The 15,571-nt window shown below is 43.4% G+C and overlaps 1 protein-coding gene across 3 annotated transcripts; it reads left to right on the forward strand.

Annotated features, from left to right (window-relative positions):
- On the forward strand, window positions 1–15,429 carry LOC142030211 (lysosomal acid lipase/cholesteryl ester hydrolase-like). Of its 3 annotated transcripts, XM_075026005.1 has the most exons (12): window positions 1–142; window positions 3,893–4,031; window positions 5,372–5,486; window positions 6,029–6,112; window positions 6,577–6,775; window positions 7,376–7,485; window positions 8,821–8,957; window positions 9,526–9,666; window positions 11,106–11,177; window positions 12,460–12,528; window positions 13,699–13,769; window positions 14,067–14,306. In XM_075026005.1, exons 2-11 carry the CDS (start codon window positions 3,900–3,902, stop codon window positions 13,720–13,722), a joined length of 1,083 nt encoding a protein of 360 aa, XP_074882106.1. In that variant the 5' UTR covers window positions 1–142; window positions 3,893–3,899; the 3' UTR covers window positions 13,723–13,769; window positions 14,067–14,306. The 3 variants fall into 3 exon arrangements, with proteins under 3 accessions (XP_074882106.1, XP_074882104.1, XP_074882105.1); XM_075026003.1 differs by lacking the exon at window positions 13,699–13,769 and having other exon boundaries at window positions 14,067–15,429; XM_075026004.1 differs by lacking the exons at window positions 6,029–6,112; window positions 13,699–13,769 and having other exon boundaries at window positions 14,067–15,429.
- Window positions 15,430–15,571: the final 142 nt, after the last annotated feature.

Genomic DNA, 15,571 nt, shown 5'->3' on the forward strand with positions numbered 1-15,571 from the left:
ACTCATGACACTCGCTGCTGCTACTCTGAAGCGTTCACTGCGTTTTTACTTCCTTTTATCGGCACAGGTTTCTGCCAGTGAATCAGTCTGCTAGTGGAGACAGACTGCGGCAGAAGACACAAGCAGGGCAGTCAAAGCAGAGGTAAGGTGCTTGTACATATGTGTTCATGATCTCTTTCTCTGTTGTCTGATGAACATAAAGATTTTCAGTCTTGCTTTTGTGCAGTTGCTTGTAAGAATAGACAGCTTTCTGCCTCTCTGATCTGTAAGCCTATTGCTATGCACAGAAGTGCTTGTTTGCTAAAGTTTGAAGACAAAGAAGTTTGACCTGCACAAAAGGAAGAAAAAGAGCAACTATTTAATTTTCTTCTACTTGTTTTATTCAGTCTGAGAACAAGGGAATGACAGTCCCAGTATTGCAACAGTGTGTGTAAACTGGCCTCCTGCTTTTGCTGTGTAATGCACACGTATGTTTTGTTAGTGAGTAAGGCAGCAGATTGTCATATGCATTTAGTCACAGTTGCTTTTCTGGTTGGTGTGTGTATGCCTTACAGCTTATATGAAATAAATTTTAGGCTGCTTAAAGCACAAGGGTAGATGAATGAATTTCTGAAGGGCTTATATCTTAGTTTCACTAAATCTTAAAGGTACCTAAAGAACTTTCAAGGGCATTTCTCTCTCTGACCTCTTTTCCTTCTAAGTATGTTCTTTTATGACAGTTTATGATGCCCAGTATTTCCTTACAACTTCATCTCACTAGATAAAACAGCTGTTAGCGTCTCCTAATTGTCTTTACTCCTGAAGCTTAGGGGAGCAGTGGCCTGCCAAGACTGATATTACTTAGCCCGCTGTATCTGATTTAAAAGGCAAATACCTGGAAGTCCATGAGCCATGCCAGCTAAGCCAGGTGATCATAGAGTGCATTGAGAAAAGTTTGCCCTAACAGGAGGGATAATTTTGCCTCTGCATTGCCTCAACTAGTCTTGGTAGTGACTTGAAAACAAGCTGAGACATTAGCAGAACTTTTTCTTCCCAAATGAGATTCCCTGTGCAGGGAGAGGGAGGCATATTTTACCCCCATCAGAACAGAGTGAAACAGCAGAAAGCAAAAAAGACTGTTGTGCTGACTGAATATTTAGTTGTGAGGCTTCCTTTTTTGACAGTAAAAATTAAGAAGTATTTGATATCCAAAGGGAATTGAATGAAGTGTGTTTTGATGCCAAGTTTAAAGTTTTGGGTGTTTCCAAACGCTGCTTCATTCCAACTGTGTGGTGACTCATGAGGTTTGACTTCTTTAAATTTGTTCAGTCAAATTTAAATGTTAAACTGAAGATCAGAAAAAGTCAAAACTCCTTCTCCTATAAGGAGATTCAGAATGCAAAAATCTCTTGGTTACCCCTCCCTCAGTCCCACAAATGCTGCTCATTTTCCCCATTACTTGCCAGGGAATACTCTTACTTTCTCTTGATCTGTAGTTCCAAGTCCAAATAAACTTCATGGACCAGCACATCTTGTCATAGCAGACGTCTTATGCCAGAAGCAGACTCCAGAAACATGTGGCTGCATGAGAACCTCTGTTCTTCATTAAAAATTGGATTCTCCATGTCTAGTGGACCTAGCAATGCCTGGTTTCAGAAAGACTTGTTTCCTGAGTCTGCTTAAATGCCTAATGCAAAATATAACATAGGCAGGTGTCCTACCAAATTCTCTCACAAACCTTGATGCCCAGCCTTGCATGCTGTGGCTACTTTGAAGCTACATGGACACTGACTAGTTGGCTAGTTCACTCTTGTTGACTGCTCACCTGGTTGTAGAACATACAACAGCTGCCTTCAGCCTGCCTTCCTGTCAGCAAGGCACTAACCCCGCTGAATAGTCCTCCCCCAGCAAATAGTCCTCAGGAGCTCCTGCAAACCCCACTGCCTTACAGGCTTGTATCTCAGTGCTGAACTTGGCAGATATTTACCAATGACATCAAAAGTTAATTACAGGATGGACAGAAAGGTGAACTAACATAAACACACCGTGGTCATAGAAGAATGCCCTCTTCTTCTGAGGAAACCAAGCCTACAAGAACAGTAATGTCTCCAGTCATTACTGGTGAGGCAATCTTACAAGACGCCTTGACAAGTTGAAGCCTTACATTGCATTACGTGTCCCTTTTGTCCCATCGATTCTATTTTTGAACATTTAGGTAGCCTGCCTGATCTTTATGGTCTTTATCCATATGCAGAATGGCTGCTACTTTTCTCTTCGCAGCCTTCATTCTCTCCTCACACAGGTAGGCACAGCATACAACAACAAATAGATGTATAAGGTCTTTTCCAGAATGTGTAAGCACAGTCCTGAGCTTCATGGATGAATTCTTTTTGTACAGTTGTTCAGATTGGAAAGAAAAATCCCATCCTTCCCATCCTACCTACTTGCAGCTCTCTTGTAAGCAAGGAGCACTGAACATGTCAGCACTTCTCTTGCTCTCTAGTTTTAACTCACATTCCCACACCCAGTAACTTTCAGGGACACAGAACCTGCTCTTCCCTTTTCTAGCAAGCATTTGAGTCAAAATTTCCATGTTGAAAAAAAGGTCTGGGAAGCTCACAGAGAGGAGTGTTCCTGCACTCATTGACTGTGTTCTGGAAAATAAAGACTAAAACCTGGAAGCATATCTACTGTAGGTGGAGTCGGCATAAACTGGTGCTAGATAGACTGTACTCTGCAATTTCTATTCAGAAAAGCTAATCTGGTACCACTACTCAACCAGGAAAGGCCAAGGTCTCACCTCCCCATGACCAAGACAAGATTTGCAGTATGGACAGCCATTTCTAAGAGGTAAAGGAGACAGGCCCTTGGCAACATGAAGGCAGTCTCAGGATCCATCACTGACTGCTCTAAAACCAAATCATTCCATGGTTTCTCAGCTGGTGGCAGACATTGATTTTGAGACACAGAAACTTCGAGCTCAGAAGTAGCAGTAGGAATAATACAATTATCTGGGGATAGCAGAGCAGGTTCTTGGAAGAAGTGGGCAGCAAGGGGATGGTGGAAAAGCCTGAAGGATGGTAAACGGGGACCTAGATGATTCAGTTTCCATCTGAAAGACAAGGTTGACTGGGAACTGACTCATGGGTCTTCCAGGGAGCCACACATGGTCACCTTGTTCACTGCATAGTCCCAGAGGAACTAATTTCAAACAGAACTTGACCCTGGTCTGGGGCACATCACCCCATAGTGAAAGCACAAGCTGGCACTGATTTGGTGCACACATGTTCCCCTAAGCCTGTTACATCTCCTCCCAAAGTCCCTGAATCACTCCTGACTTCTGCACAACCCTTCATGAGCCTCATTGACTGATCCCTCGCCCCGGCACGCCACTGACCAGCACAAAGAATGGTATTTGATCCTAAAGGAGGAGAGGGCAGGTGGAAAGAGAGACCATTCCAAACCTCTCTCACCTCATTCCTGAGGAGACGAGAAACAAACAGTGCTTTCTTCTCCTTTCACCTCTCCTGCTGGCAGAGAAGCAGAGGCAGATAAAGGCAGACAAGCGGGGTGATGGTCATCTCAGGTACTCATGCTTCTTTGTCAAACTTCTGCTAGACTCACACCAGGAGCTGGCCCTATCTACCAACCACAGCTCCCTTGTCATCTGCAGAGTGCTCAGGCATATTCTCGCATAGTATACCCCAGTGTTTTCCTCACCTGTTCTGCAACCCTCCCTGTTACACAGCATGAGCTGTAGACAGTCCCTCCTCACACACATCCTTCTTCTGGCAGCCCCTTGGGGAATAGACCTTGAGCAACCTCCAGGAGACTCCCCACTTGGGTCTTCCTGTGGAATTTCACACCACTCTCTTCCTAACACAGACACCCCTGCATGTGCTCTTTCACACAGCCCCGAGATGTGGTGCCTCCTCGTGCTGTTCTGCTCCCAAGGAATTGCCTTTTCAGCAGGATTCACAACACCCTCCACTCTGAATTCAGACACAAGCCAGCACAGGAAGCCTCGCAACCCTGAATGCTTTATGAATGTCGTAAGTTGGGTCGCTTTCTCTCCCTTTCTTTCTACAGCATCTCTCCCAGTACCACTAACACTGCCCCATCACTAACAGTCCCTGTCAGGAGGCTAAGAAGGGCCCCTTCCACATTTCCCATTTTCCCATCCTGCCTTTTCCAAAACCACTGCATTAGAGTCACTACTGTAATGAGGGCCAGCTCTGAATGTGCCAGAGACAGATGTGACTCTTGCACGTTGCATGAGGACACATAGCACTGCAATGAAGAGTGCTGGCTGCTACTTTTGGCTCCAAGGCCAGGCAACTCCCCAGAGCATCGAGGGGCACTGGAGATCCAGGCTACTGAATTTTGACCCCAGCAACAGGACTCAGCCCTGGACTGTGGCCGGAGCACAGACTACATGCTCCAATCCATACCAACCTGAACAACAGACATTCACTGCCTGCATTTAGAGTGAACCCCAACAAATATATGATGAACATGAGGCTGGGCCATGCCTCATGACGCTTGTTTGCAGTCACCTTTCTCAACACATGTTGGTATTTCGGGCTATTGCACAAAGAAGGGAAGAGTGCAAACCTGGCAAGAGGACAAAGATCCCTCCAGCACTGTATAGGGAGCACCTGCCTAGAAGAACCCTTGATGCTCCTATCCAAACAGTCCATGCTCCCAGAGAGAAATATTCCTTTGCAGTGGAGGCAAAGGCTGGTTTCTTGTCTGAAGGGAAGCAGAGTCCTCCCCTTCTGTAACAACCTGTGTGCTCACTACAGTGGTAAGGGAGGTTGAACCCCTTCTTCAAACAGCAGATTCTCACAACACAAAGTAATCCAAGATGAGATACCTTGCTCTGAATCACCAAAGATTTCCCCACAGTACATGCAAAATCAGGTGTAGGTGGTCTCATGAGTTCCTTAGCGACAAGAGCTCCACCCTTGTTTGCCTTGCCTGCATGGCTTGCCTAATCACACTTTGGCAAGAATGGATTCATTATGGCCCAAAACCCACAGCTTTTGGCACTGGCATATACAGATACTGCTACATATTTAGTCTGTAGAAAGGTATGATCTGTATCAGTCTTACAAAACATGACAAACTATCTCCTAAAAGGTTAGTCACTCAATACAGTTCTGCTTTGTCCCATCATATGGGGCCAAATACCAGACAACTACCACCTAAGCAGGTCTGAAGAAGACTTTGATGCATCTTTGTACAAGACCTGTAATATTTATTCTCAGCCATGGTCCCAGTGGCTTTGCACTACCATCACAGAACAGCCCGCATCCACACTGCTTAGCTTGGTTACCCTCCAAAACAGGACAACTTGCGTGTTAACAAACTCTCCCTTGGCTTCCCACAGAGTGAAATTATCAGATATCATGGATACCCCAGTGAGGAATATCAAGTTACCACGGAGGATGGATACATTCTTGGTCTTTTTAGAATTCCTGCTGGGAGGAACAGCCAAAATACAGGTGTGACACAGTTATAGCACATAAGGAAATTCTGAGAGCCAACTCTTACATGGGGTCCCCACCTTTCCCCTTTGCACATGCAACGGCATGTTCCACAACTTTCCATCTCAGGAAGAGCACCTAGTCAGGTGTGTGGAATGTGGCCTGAATTCTGTATCCATCTGAAGTTCACATATTCAGTGTCTCTGTCCTTATTTCAGACTTTTCTAACAATTTTGTCATATCCCAGTTTTTTTCCCTCATGTGGGCTGGGGGAGGATTTAGTAGACTGGATTTGGGGAGGTTTTGCATTACCACCCTAAGTAATATACATTTAAAATAGAAGCCTGACAACAAAGCCTCTCAGGTTGGGCATATGAATATTAATTCCCAGCCTTCTGAAGGACAGAGTTATTCTTGAGGAAGGTGATAAGAAATCAGATCATCAAAGAAAAGCAAATGCATTTCATCTGTTTCATCACATTTTCTGAATGGAATAAAAATTTCTACCTGGAATTTGAGGTGCCCTGGATACTGCTACTTTGTTTATTACTCCTTGTTAGAATTAGAGAATAATTTGTTTTGGATGCCTCCTCCTATTTGGATCTCCTCCTTCAGAGATCATCTGGACCAGCATCACTCTCAAAGTAAGGTTAACCAAAGTTAGGTCAGGGGCCTCTCAGCCCTGCTCAGTTGGTTACTGAATAGACCTAAACGTAGATATGCTTCTTTGGATAAATTATTCTTTGTCTTCCATACACTATTATGCCTTCAGCAGTTTTCAGCAGTAGGCAAATGGTTTCAATATGGTTTCAAATGGTTTCAACCTGTAAGTTGGCTTTCCAGTGCAAAAGGAAGTGGGGACAGGCCTCCTCATTAAATTCTTTATTTGCCAGTCATGTCATGAAATAGTTACGAAATGTCATGAAATGGTTCCTGCTTGAATGGAACAAATCCCTCAGGTTTCTCAGACCAATATCTATGCATAGTTTTCCTGGGAGCTTCTTGAAGAAGGAAAGATTTAAAACCTCTCACAAACTAAACTCTGCACCCCAATCTTAAATACACATTAACTGCTGCTCCAATGTAAGAATACTTTCATCTTTTCCAGGGCAAAAGCCTGTAGTCTTCCTACAGCATGCTTTTCTAGGAGATGCTACCCACTGGATTTCTAACCTGCCCAACAACAGCTTGGGCTTCCTGCTCGCAGATGCTGGCTATGATGTCTGGATGGGAAACAGCCGAGGGAACACTTGGTCTTTAAAACACAAGACCCTTAATCCCAGCCAGAAAGCGTTCTGGCAGTTCAGGTACTCTGTAGAGGGAGAATTACTTAAGATGGAAACTCCGAGGGGACTAAATAGCTTCAGCCTGATGGTTTTTACCTAAACCAGCATCAGAGCAGGGTCTACACCGACCAACAAGAGTAAAGAACCAGATGAAGAAGGATGCTCACTACTACTCAGAGTTGGGAGCATTGACTGGGGAAGAGATTTCAGACACTGGGAAATGAAAAGGAATGCTGGGGAAAAGGGAGACAGTACTGTGAGAGTGAGAGCAAGAACCTCAGCTGGAACAGGCTGAGCAGCCTTGTCTAGAAATCTCTGATCTCTCACAGCTAAATTCAACCAACCTATGCTAGTGAAAGCACTGATTAAATTCCATTCCCCAAGGGCTGCAAGTGACAGGTGAAACTGGCACCTCCTCTGCAGAAAGCCCAAAGCATCAGGCAGCCTGGCAGTACAGCTGCGTCTCCTCTACCCCTTCCCCAACTCAAGCAAAATGCAGACAAAGCATGCAACCTCGTCTTTCAGTTGGTCCTGCTTGGTGCAATGAACAAAACTGACATTCAGTTACTCACACTGTGATAGCTGAATTATCTGCTAGCTTTTTGTGTTTTTCCCCTGTAGCTTTGATGAAATGGGTAAATACGATATTCCAGCAGAGCTGTACTTCATCATGACTAAAACTGGACAGAAGGATGTATACTATGTTGGTCACTCTGAAGGCACAACAGCAGGTAATGTTAGGACACTCATGGTTCACAACCATTCATGTTCCTACCTGATCAGTAGGTGTTTCTCGCCATTGATCCAGTTGTTTTTCTTGTTTGTGGAGAGCTAGCAAATGTAGAAGTGCCTTCTGACTTGAGATTTGGAAAATATGCAAAACTTTTCTAAAACCAGCTTTGTTTACCCTTAATAAACAAAGAACCCTAATCCAAATGTAGTTCAACTTTTTAAATAATTAGAGACATAAAAAGTGGTTATTTACTGGGCACTTCAGGTACTGGCACTGGGTATTTTTCTTAAATTCTCAGCAACAGGAATTTTCATTAAGTTCATCTTTTGTATTAAAACATACAATTATTTTCCTTGTGAACAGGAAGGAAAAACTAAAAAAGTAAAACAGCACATATAACATATAATTTCAAATAACAGAAGACAAGGAAAAGGAACCTCAACATTACTAAGTCATGTGACTTAATGGCAATCTTACAATTTAAAGCACAGTTCATGAGTGGCTATAACTGGCCATATTACTGTTTAAAAATGTATTACCGGAGACTGAAAATTAGGAAAGAAAAAACATTAGTAACTTATTTTCTCTTAGTGCCAGCCTTTAGCATTAACTCACTTCATGGAGTCTGAATGCAACTAACTTTCTTTTAGCATCAGCTGAAAGTTCCTGATATTTATGGTTTATGTGTAAGACCCATGAACGGTCATTGATTAGAAATGAGCAACTGCCAGTTCATTAGTGTAAACAACCCAGAAAAAAGGGAAGGAAATGTGGGAAAATCATATATTGTCACAGCTCCAGACCTTTTCTTTCTTTTCCTCTCATAAGAGTATTTAAAGACCTCATGGCAAAACAAACTAACCATCTAGGCTTTCTTCAGCTGACTTTGATGCAAACAATCAGTTGAAAACACTGAAAGATGCCAGTATTCAGCTAATTATTCTACAGTTTCATGGAAGCATAAACATACATAGACCTTTAGAGACTATAATCTGAAAAACTCATTTTTTATGAGAGTTTTTTGAACTTTAGTGGGAATTGATTTTATCACAAAAACCTTATTGATATGGTGCCTACAAAAACTGTTCTGATAAAGGCAACGTCCAGACGTGCTCTAAACCTCAGAATGAACTTTGTCTCCCAAATAAAATTTATTTCAGGACTTAGGTTCAACACTTGCCTTCAGTAAAATATGCAGCACAGACAAACATGGACAACAGACAATGGGCTGCAAATCTAGTCTCACTTCTTGTTTGCTACCTGCTGCTGATTTATTTATTTTGTCTGTGAAAGATGTCACCACTAACTCAGGCTGTCCCTTCTGTGTTTGCAGGCTTCATAGCATTTTCTACATACCCTGAGCTGGCTAAACGGGTGAAAATGTTCTGTGCTCTGAGCCCAGTAACCACAGTCTCACATGCTACAAGCCCTCTGATTAAGATAACAAGTGTTCCTGAACCACTGCTCAGGGTATGTTATTTTTCCTTCTAAAAGAGGCCCGATGCCTGACTTGCTTTCACAGGGTTCACTCAACCTCAAATGAAGTGTTCCCAAACAGGTGACATGCTGATACTGAGCTTGGGATGAATCAAGGGCTCTTGAAAAATCTGTTCCCAAACTCTGTGGGGAAAATACTGGAGATATAGGGTTTGTAGCAGCAAGTACGAGACTTGTGAAACTGTCTCATCATAGGACTCTTGCTCTTAACTAATATTTTGCTGGCCTCATGCAGGAAGAACTAAACCAGAGCTGCAATAACAACCATGACAACCTCTGGGACTTCATAAATGAGTGAGCATTGAGGTCACTACACTAGAAATGGGAGGATGGCTTCCTCCAGGATTGATGGCAGTAATATGAAGAAGGAAGGATATGTGATGCACAATGGGGAAGAAAGTGTTTTAAGGGGTACTGGGAGGGCAAGCTCTTTCAGCAATCTTTGAATACTGAGTTAGGAGGCTAGGCTATTAGCAACAGTTTCCTGCATAAAATGCCCCTGTAACAAGAAAAAAAGTGTTGCGCTTTTCCATTCCCTCAGTTAGCATTTGGCTGCAAAGGAACCATGCACCAGATTGGATTTCTGAAAGGACCTGTGACGCAGTTGTGTACAAGCCTGGATAAGTTCTGTGGCCATGTACTCTGTTACATAGCTGGAGGCAATATAAAAAATCTGAACACTGTAAGTATATGCAAGAGCACCTACTCAAAGTAAAACTACAGTGATTTTGGAAGTTACATTTGTGCACTCTATCCTTATCTAGTAACTGTCATGCATGTAAATGTACATAAACCACAATGTAGTTCTCAGCAGATCGAGGGAATGCCAGGGCATTGTGTGGTGCAAACACAGGACTAGAGCTAATGATGGATGGGACCAACAACTAGGCACATTCCAATCCCAGAAAGAAAGGACTGAATTAAGTCTGGAGCTATATTGCATATGTAATAGATGTGCCCTCTTTTGGGGCTAAGCCAACCAGATTTTGGTCATACACAGATGCTCTTTAAAAAGACCCAATGGATGATGGAGTCAGACTTCTTGGTCATACAGTTCCCTGTTTCCTTCCTTAGCATGCAGACACCAAGGTCCTCTGAACACTGGAATAATTAAAAGGCAGGAAAAAGCTCCTTTTCCCTTGCCACTTTTCAGACTACTTCCACCAGAACTTGATCCCAAAGAACTACCATAAGGAGCATTCTCCCATTTTTATTGTCCTTAGAACTGGGCCCAACAGCTCAATCCACAACATGTAGAGCTACAGAAAGTCCTTCCACTGTGCCTGAGGAGTGCAACACAACTACAGTACGATTCACAAAGACTAGTGCCTTAGTCAGTGGGGACAGGAGAGACAAGAGGGTTATCCCTATGCTTGCTGACATATGGGCACTGTAGTGTGTCTTAAATCCCCTTTACAGTGGCCAAAGTATGCAGAAGTTGGCCTGTGTAATGTTTATTACTGCAATATCTGTAAAGTCTGGGGCCTATTCTTCTCCATCTATAACCACTGCAAAAAGCACATACGGGAAAGAAATGAGAATCAAAGGTTCAATGCAAAAGCAATTGGAGGCATTGCGGCCCTTTTGAATTGCAGAGCTAAACCATTAAGGATCTTTCCTGACTTGGGTTAAGTCACAAATGTGGTTCTCAGGGCAAGATACCAAGTCTGAGGAGGAATGCAGGGAGATGGAATTGGAACATCTCCTTAACAGAACTACAAAAACGCAAATAGAAGAAAAATCAATCTGTTTTGTAATCTGCCTTCTTTAGCACTAGGAGTAAAATGAAGATAAAAATAAATCTTCAAAAGACTTCTACATGCATGGGGGTTTGCTGTCAGGTGAGTAATCTACATTGAAAGGACTGGAAGGTTTTTCACAGGATCCCACAGTAGTACTATCTTCATGGAACAGACTAACTTTCATGGAAAAAGTGTGCAGATGCATACTCTTAACCAGCTATCCCTAAGTCTGCTTCTCAGTTTTCTATCTGATATTTGAAGAACATCCTATAAAAATGGGGTTTTAACACAGCAGCAGTATGTTGCTCAGGTCCTTCACAGCTTTATTCTGTCACAGCACTGGATCACTGCCTTTATAACACTTCTGCTTTCTCTCCAGAGCCGGATAGATACCTACGTAGGACATTCCCCTGCTGGAACATCTGTACAGAACATTATTCATTGGCATCAGGTATAACTGTGTACTGATGTGTAAACAGACTCTTACTACTGCTTTTTATGCAACCAACCGCCTACAGGGAATTCCAGAGGCAGTGGATCTGGGAATCTGCCCATCACATCTTCTCACATGCTGCCATGAGCACCTGCCACAGAGGGAGCACTCTTTCCCATGGCTCACCAGACCATCACCCGAATTGCCCCTTTGGTATCAAGCACCGAGATTTCCCCAGGGCATATCAGGCCTCTCTGCATGTTGGGCTCTAATGGCTTCCAGCCTTCATTTTTATTTATGAAGACATTTGCCTTGAAAGCTGCAGAAGTGAGTGCAAGCACAGCCTAGGCACTTGGCAGGCAGTAGGAGGAGAGTGGAAATTGAGCAGCCAGGGGATGAGCTAGACAAAGGAGAGATCCAGGTTAAAGCTTTTCTCCCAGAGTGTTAATTGCAGCCTGGATCACTTCCCAAAGCCAGCTGACTCACACAAACGCTTCTGCTGGCACCAGCGGCAGGTGGGGAACTGCCTCTTCTGCTGGCTTCTTACGTTACTCTCAGATCTAAGCTTGTTCTGCCCGTGCTCCAAATCAGACCAGGGCAAGAGAGCGCCGGCTCAGAAACGCATCACTATATGTGCACAGAATTGTGGCCACTTCTGCCAGCACTTAAATATATGCATGCTCCTGCACACACCCCTGACTAAAATTCCAAGGACCCAGACTGCCAGCACCCAGACCCAGAAAACAGACAAGCTAGCAGATTTCTAGCATATCCTCGGTTACTTAAAGGCTTGGATAAAAAATATGCACACACATTTTCAGTAAGACAGATTCATCTTTTTTTTTTTTCCTTCTAGACAACATCACAGCCTGCTCCCAATAGCCAAACTCTTGTAAGAGGTACAGAGCCTCTGGAAATGTCGCCACTACTGTGAGCCGACCAAACAAAACTGACACACACAAGTCAAGGTGTGTGAGCAGGTATCATTTGTTACACTAGACTAGTAATAGTCCTGACACACCTCTGAGTCACAAACAGGGACCCCAACTTCAGCTAACTAAGATAGTCAAGCAAAATGTTAATGATAAAACATGCCAAGGGTGGCGGCTGAGAATCAGGAGACAATGGTAGCAAGAGGAAAGGCAATGAAGCCACTCACCCTACGATCCATCCTCAGAATCCCTGGAAGCCTGCCCACTGCCTGAGCCTTGGCTTCAATCAAAGGCAAGAAAACACCTCCTGCACTTTGCTCTGTCTCTTAACACTTTCATTTTATCTGTCCTTGTTACAATATTAATAGATAATACGTGCAGACCAATTTCAAGCTTATGACTACGGCTCTAAGGAGAACATGAAGAAATACAACCAGGTAAGGCAATACAGATTTCCAGAGAACTCATCCTTGGGTCCCTGCAAAACTAAGAACAGAAAAATCCAGATTTCAGCACCTGTGAGCGCTAAAGAGGGGGAGAGTGGTCTGAGGTAATGTTTCACCCAAATCTAACACTCATACATGTAAAAGTCTATTCACAGACAAGGCATAGACAGATCCTTGTGGACAACTAACAGAAGTTCGTTTTGCCTCCCCTACTGATGCAGGCATGTGTCCAATGACATGTCAATTTACCTGCCATTCCCAAAAGGCTGAGAGCCACACCCAAGTCCTAGGACTTCATGAGTATGGAGCTCTTTACTTCCCCAAAAATCCTCAAGGTCTGCCTTTCAGTTAAACGCTAGACTGGCCAAAGGGGGAATGGAAAAAAACCACAAACGGGGGTGGGGGGAGAAAAAATGGAAATGCATACCTTGGTTTTGGGAAGCTACTTACCACAAAAATAAAAGAGAAGGGATGATTCAGTACAGCACAGTGGAGACTACTGCTGCGGTGAACTAATATGTCCTGTATGGAAAAAAGGAAACGGACAAAACTTGGTCACTAGGAGCTTTGGTTACCACCTAGTCAACACTCAGAAATGCTGCGGTTCTCCTGCAACACCGATAACTTGCCTGACAGTTTTTTAAGGTTTGATCAGATCAGTTGACATGTTGTGAGCTTTTCTGAGTCAGGGCAGGTTCTTTTATGGGTGGCACGTTATTTTACAGGTGGAGAAGGACTCCAAAGAGTTCTCAGACACCTTCCATCCACACATACGGTCTTTAAATACTGAAGTGTAAAGTTTGGAATGGGCAATGTTGTAGTCCCAGTACTTTGGATGGTTAGGAAACTGCCCCAAAAAACAGTCAATGAGAAAAAGAACAGAACCACCCTTAGATACTAGGGGTCAATTTAAAAGCATCTTGTGCCTGGTCCCTTACCACCCCGTAGGCAAATAATCATCCTGCATTAAGTCATTTGGTTCAGGTCTCAGAAGATCTCCATTCCACTTTTCCGTGTTTCTTTGACTTCCTCTGTGATGACGGACAAGGCAAGTGTGCTCACGGGCTATTACTCCATCAGTAGCAACACTGTGACCTAGAGGGAGTGTCAAGTGAAGTCTGGAACAATACCACTAAATATCTTTCACTCCATGCCCCATAGAAGCATGAAGAGGACTGTATATAAGCCGGAAACGGAACACCCATGAACAACAACTCTGCGGTCCTTGCCTGGTAAACACAGACGCTGCTCTTGCCATATCCCCACCTCTGAAGGGCAGGAGTAGGTGTCAAACTGCAGGACAACTCTTAGCCATGCATTAAGGAAAGACACAGGAATAGGATGGATCAGTTCCTTCCATGGTCAACAGGGAATGGGGTTAGGGCAATAGGCACTAAGAGGGTGGCCTTCATCCTTACAGTTTTACTGTAGTGAGTGCAGAAGGGAAAGAGATGCATGCACAGAATCCTTTCTCTAAACACAACTTCTGATACAACAGCATTCACTCAGGTCTCCTCCCTTTCTTACAGTCTACTCCTCCTGCATACCCAATAGAGAAGATAACCACACCAATTGCTGTTTGGAGCGGTGGATGTGACAAATTTGCAGATCCCAAGGACATGGCAAAGCTACTTCCTCGGATTACTAATCTCATTTACCACGAGCATTTCCCTGCTTGGGGACATCTTGATTTCATCTGGGGCCTTGATGCAACTGAGAAAATGTATTGGAAAATCATTGAACTAATAACAAAATACTTTTGAAAGCACATGCCAAGTGTTGATTCACTCATTAAAACTCTCCAAAATTTCTATTAGGCAATAAGGAGGAAGAGGTAAACACACAGACACACATAATAGTATAGGTAGTATACCAGTATAGGTATTTATCTGCATTTGTTTGTTTCTTGCTTTCCTCATAGTTTGAGGTTTTCCATGGTGTTACTTTGACTGCTGTCTTCCTGAGAATTTTGAAGTGTATAGGAATAAAAGCTGAAAACATGAGTATATTTGAGCACACACTGCAGGGATCACTTAATTTGGACAGCTTTTATTTCTACAAGACTGATTTTTCAAGCCTAGACTCTGTTGTTCTCATGTATATCTTACGTACCCCACAGAAGCATTACCGTGCCCAATTTGCGTCTTCCCGTGAAAACCCAAAAGTGGGATTTGCTCATTTCTCTGTTGAAGTACAACAGACCTTAGTTTAAATTAAATCATTTTTCCACTTGACAGGGAACTTGGCTTTTTTTTCTTTTTCCCTCCTCACATTTACCTACAATGTCGACACAACCAAGAAATCTTCAGACACAAGAAACTGAGCAGTCAATAGATGACTTCCAAACATGAAGGAATCCAACTTCAGAAAAACTCATAGAAGTATTCTCCTGCCCTCCATGCCTACGCATCACCCAAAGGTTTGTCCATGCACTCTAAACCCCCCAACTTCAAAGATGATAGATGGCAGCTGTGGAATGAGTAGATGTAGACCTGTCAGGCAAGCTGCACTCCAAGCAATACAGCTTCCACCCCATGAATTATTCTTGACACTGGCAATGAAGTCGTTGCAAGCATTCTGAGCTGTCAGCTTTGACTTTTACATAACTCTGTGTCTTGACCATTCTTTGTTCAAGCAATTTCTACAGCATGGGAAAGCAGTCAGCTCTTTTCCCTTTCCGGTCTTTAGCCCAAAGAGGTAGCATCTTCATTATCCATGCAAGTGCCTCACCTCTACTCACCTACAAGCTGATCTGGTAGGTAACAGTGTGTGACACCAGAAGTGTTCATTATTGCAGGCTTAGACAGGGTAGCTTTTTTTCCTGCGGTGTTTCTGGGTGGGGCCTCAAGCTCATATTGCCCAACCAAACCCTTTGTAGTTGGAGTCAGCATCCAATAGAATAGTTACACTGAAAAATGTATCTGTGTTCTGCAACACAGGAAAAATACAGCTGTCCATGCACCTAGTCTAGCAGCCGTTAGCAGTGCTGATCATGACATCTATCTTCTGAACTTACGACAGATTACAGGAAATG

The sequence above is a fragment of the Buteo buteo genome, chromosome 4, assembly GCF_964188355.1.
Source record: "Buteo buteo chromosome 4, bButBut1.hap1.1, whole genome shotgun sequence".
NCBI classification, from domain to species: domain Eukaryota; kingdom Metazoa; phylum Chordata; class Aves; order Accipitriformes; family Accipitridae; genus Buteo; species Buteo buteo.

Excerpts from the sequence above, each read along its gene's own strand:
- LOC142030211 (XM_075026003.1), top strand. The coding sequence starts at position 3,900 with ATGTGGTGCCTCCTCGTGCTGTTCTGCTCCCAAGGAATTGCCTTTTCA. Across the intron at positions 4,032-5,371 it reads CTGAATGCTTTATGAATGTC|AGTGAAATTATCAGATATCA; the intron begins GTAAGTTGGGTC and ends GGCTTCCCACAG. Across the intron at positions 7,486-8,820 it reads CTCTGAAGGCACAACAGCAG|GCTTCATAGCATTTTCTACA; the intron begins GTAATGTTAGGA and ends CTGTGTTTGCAG.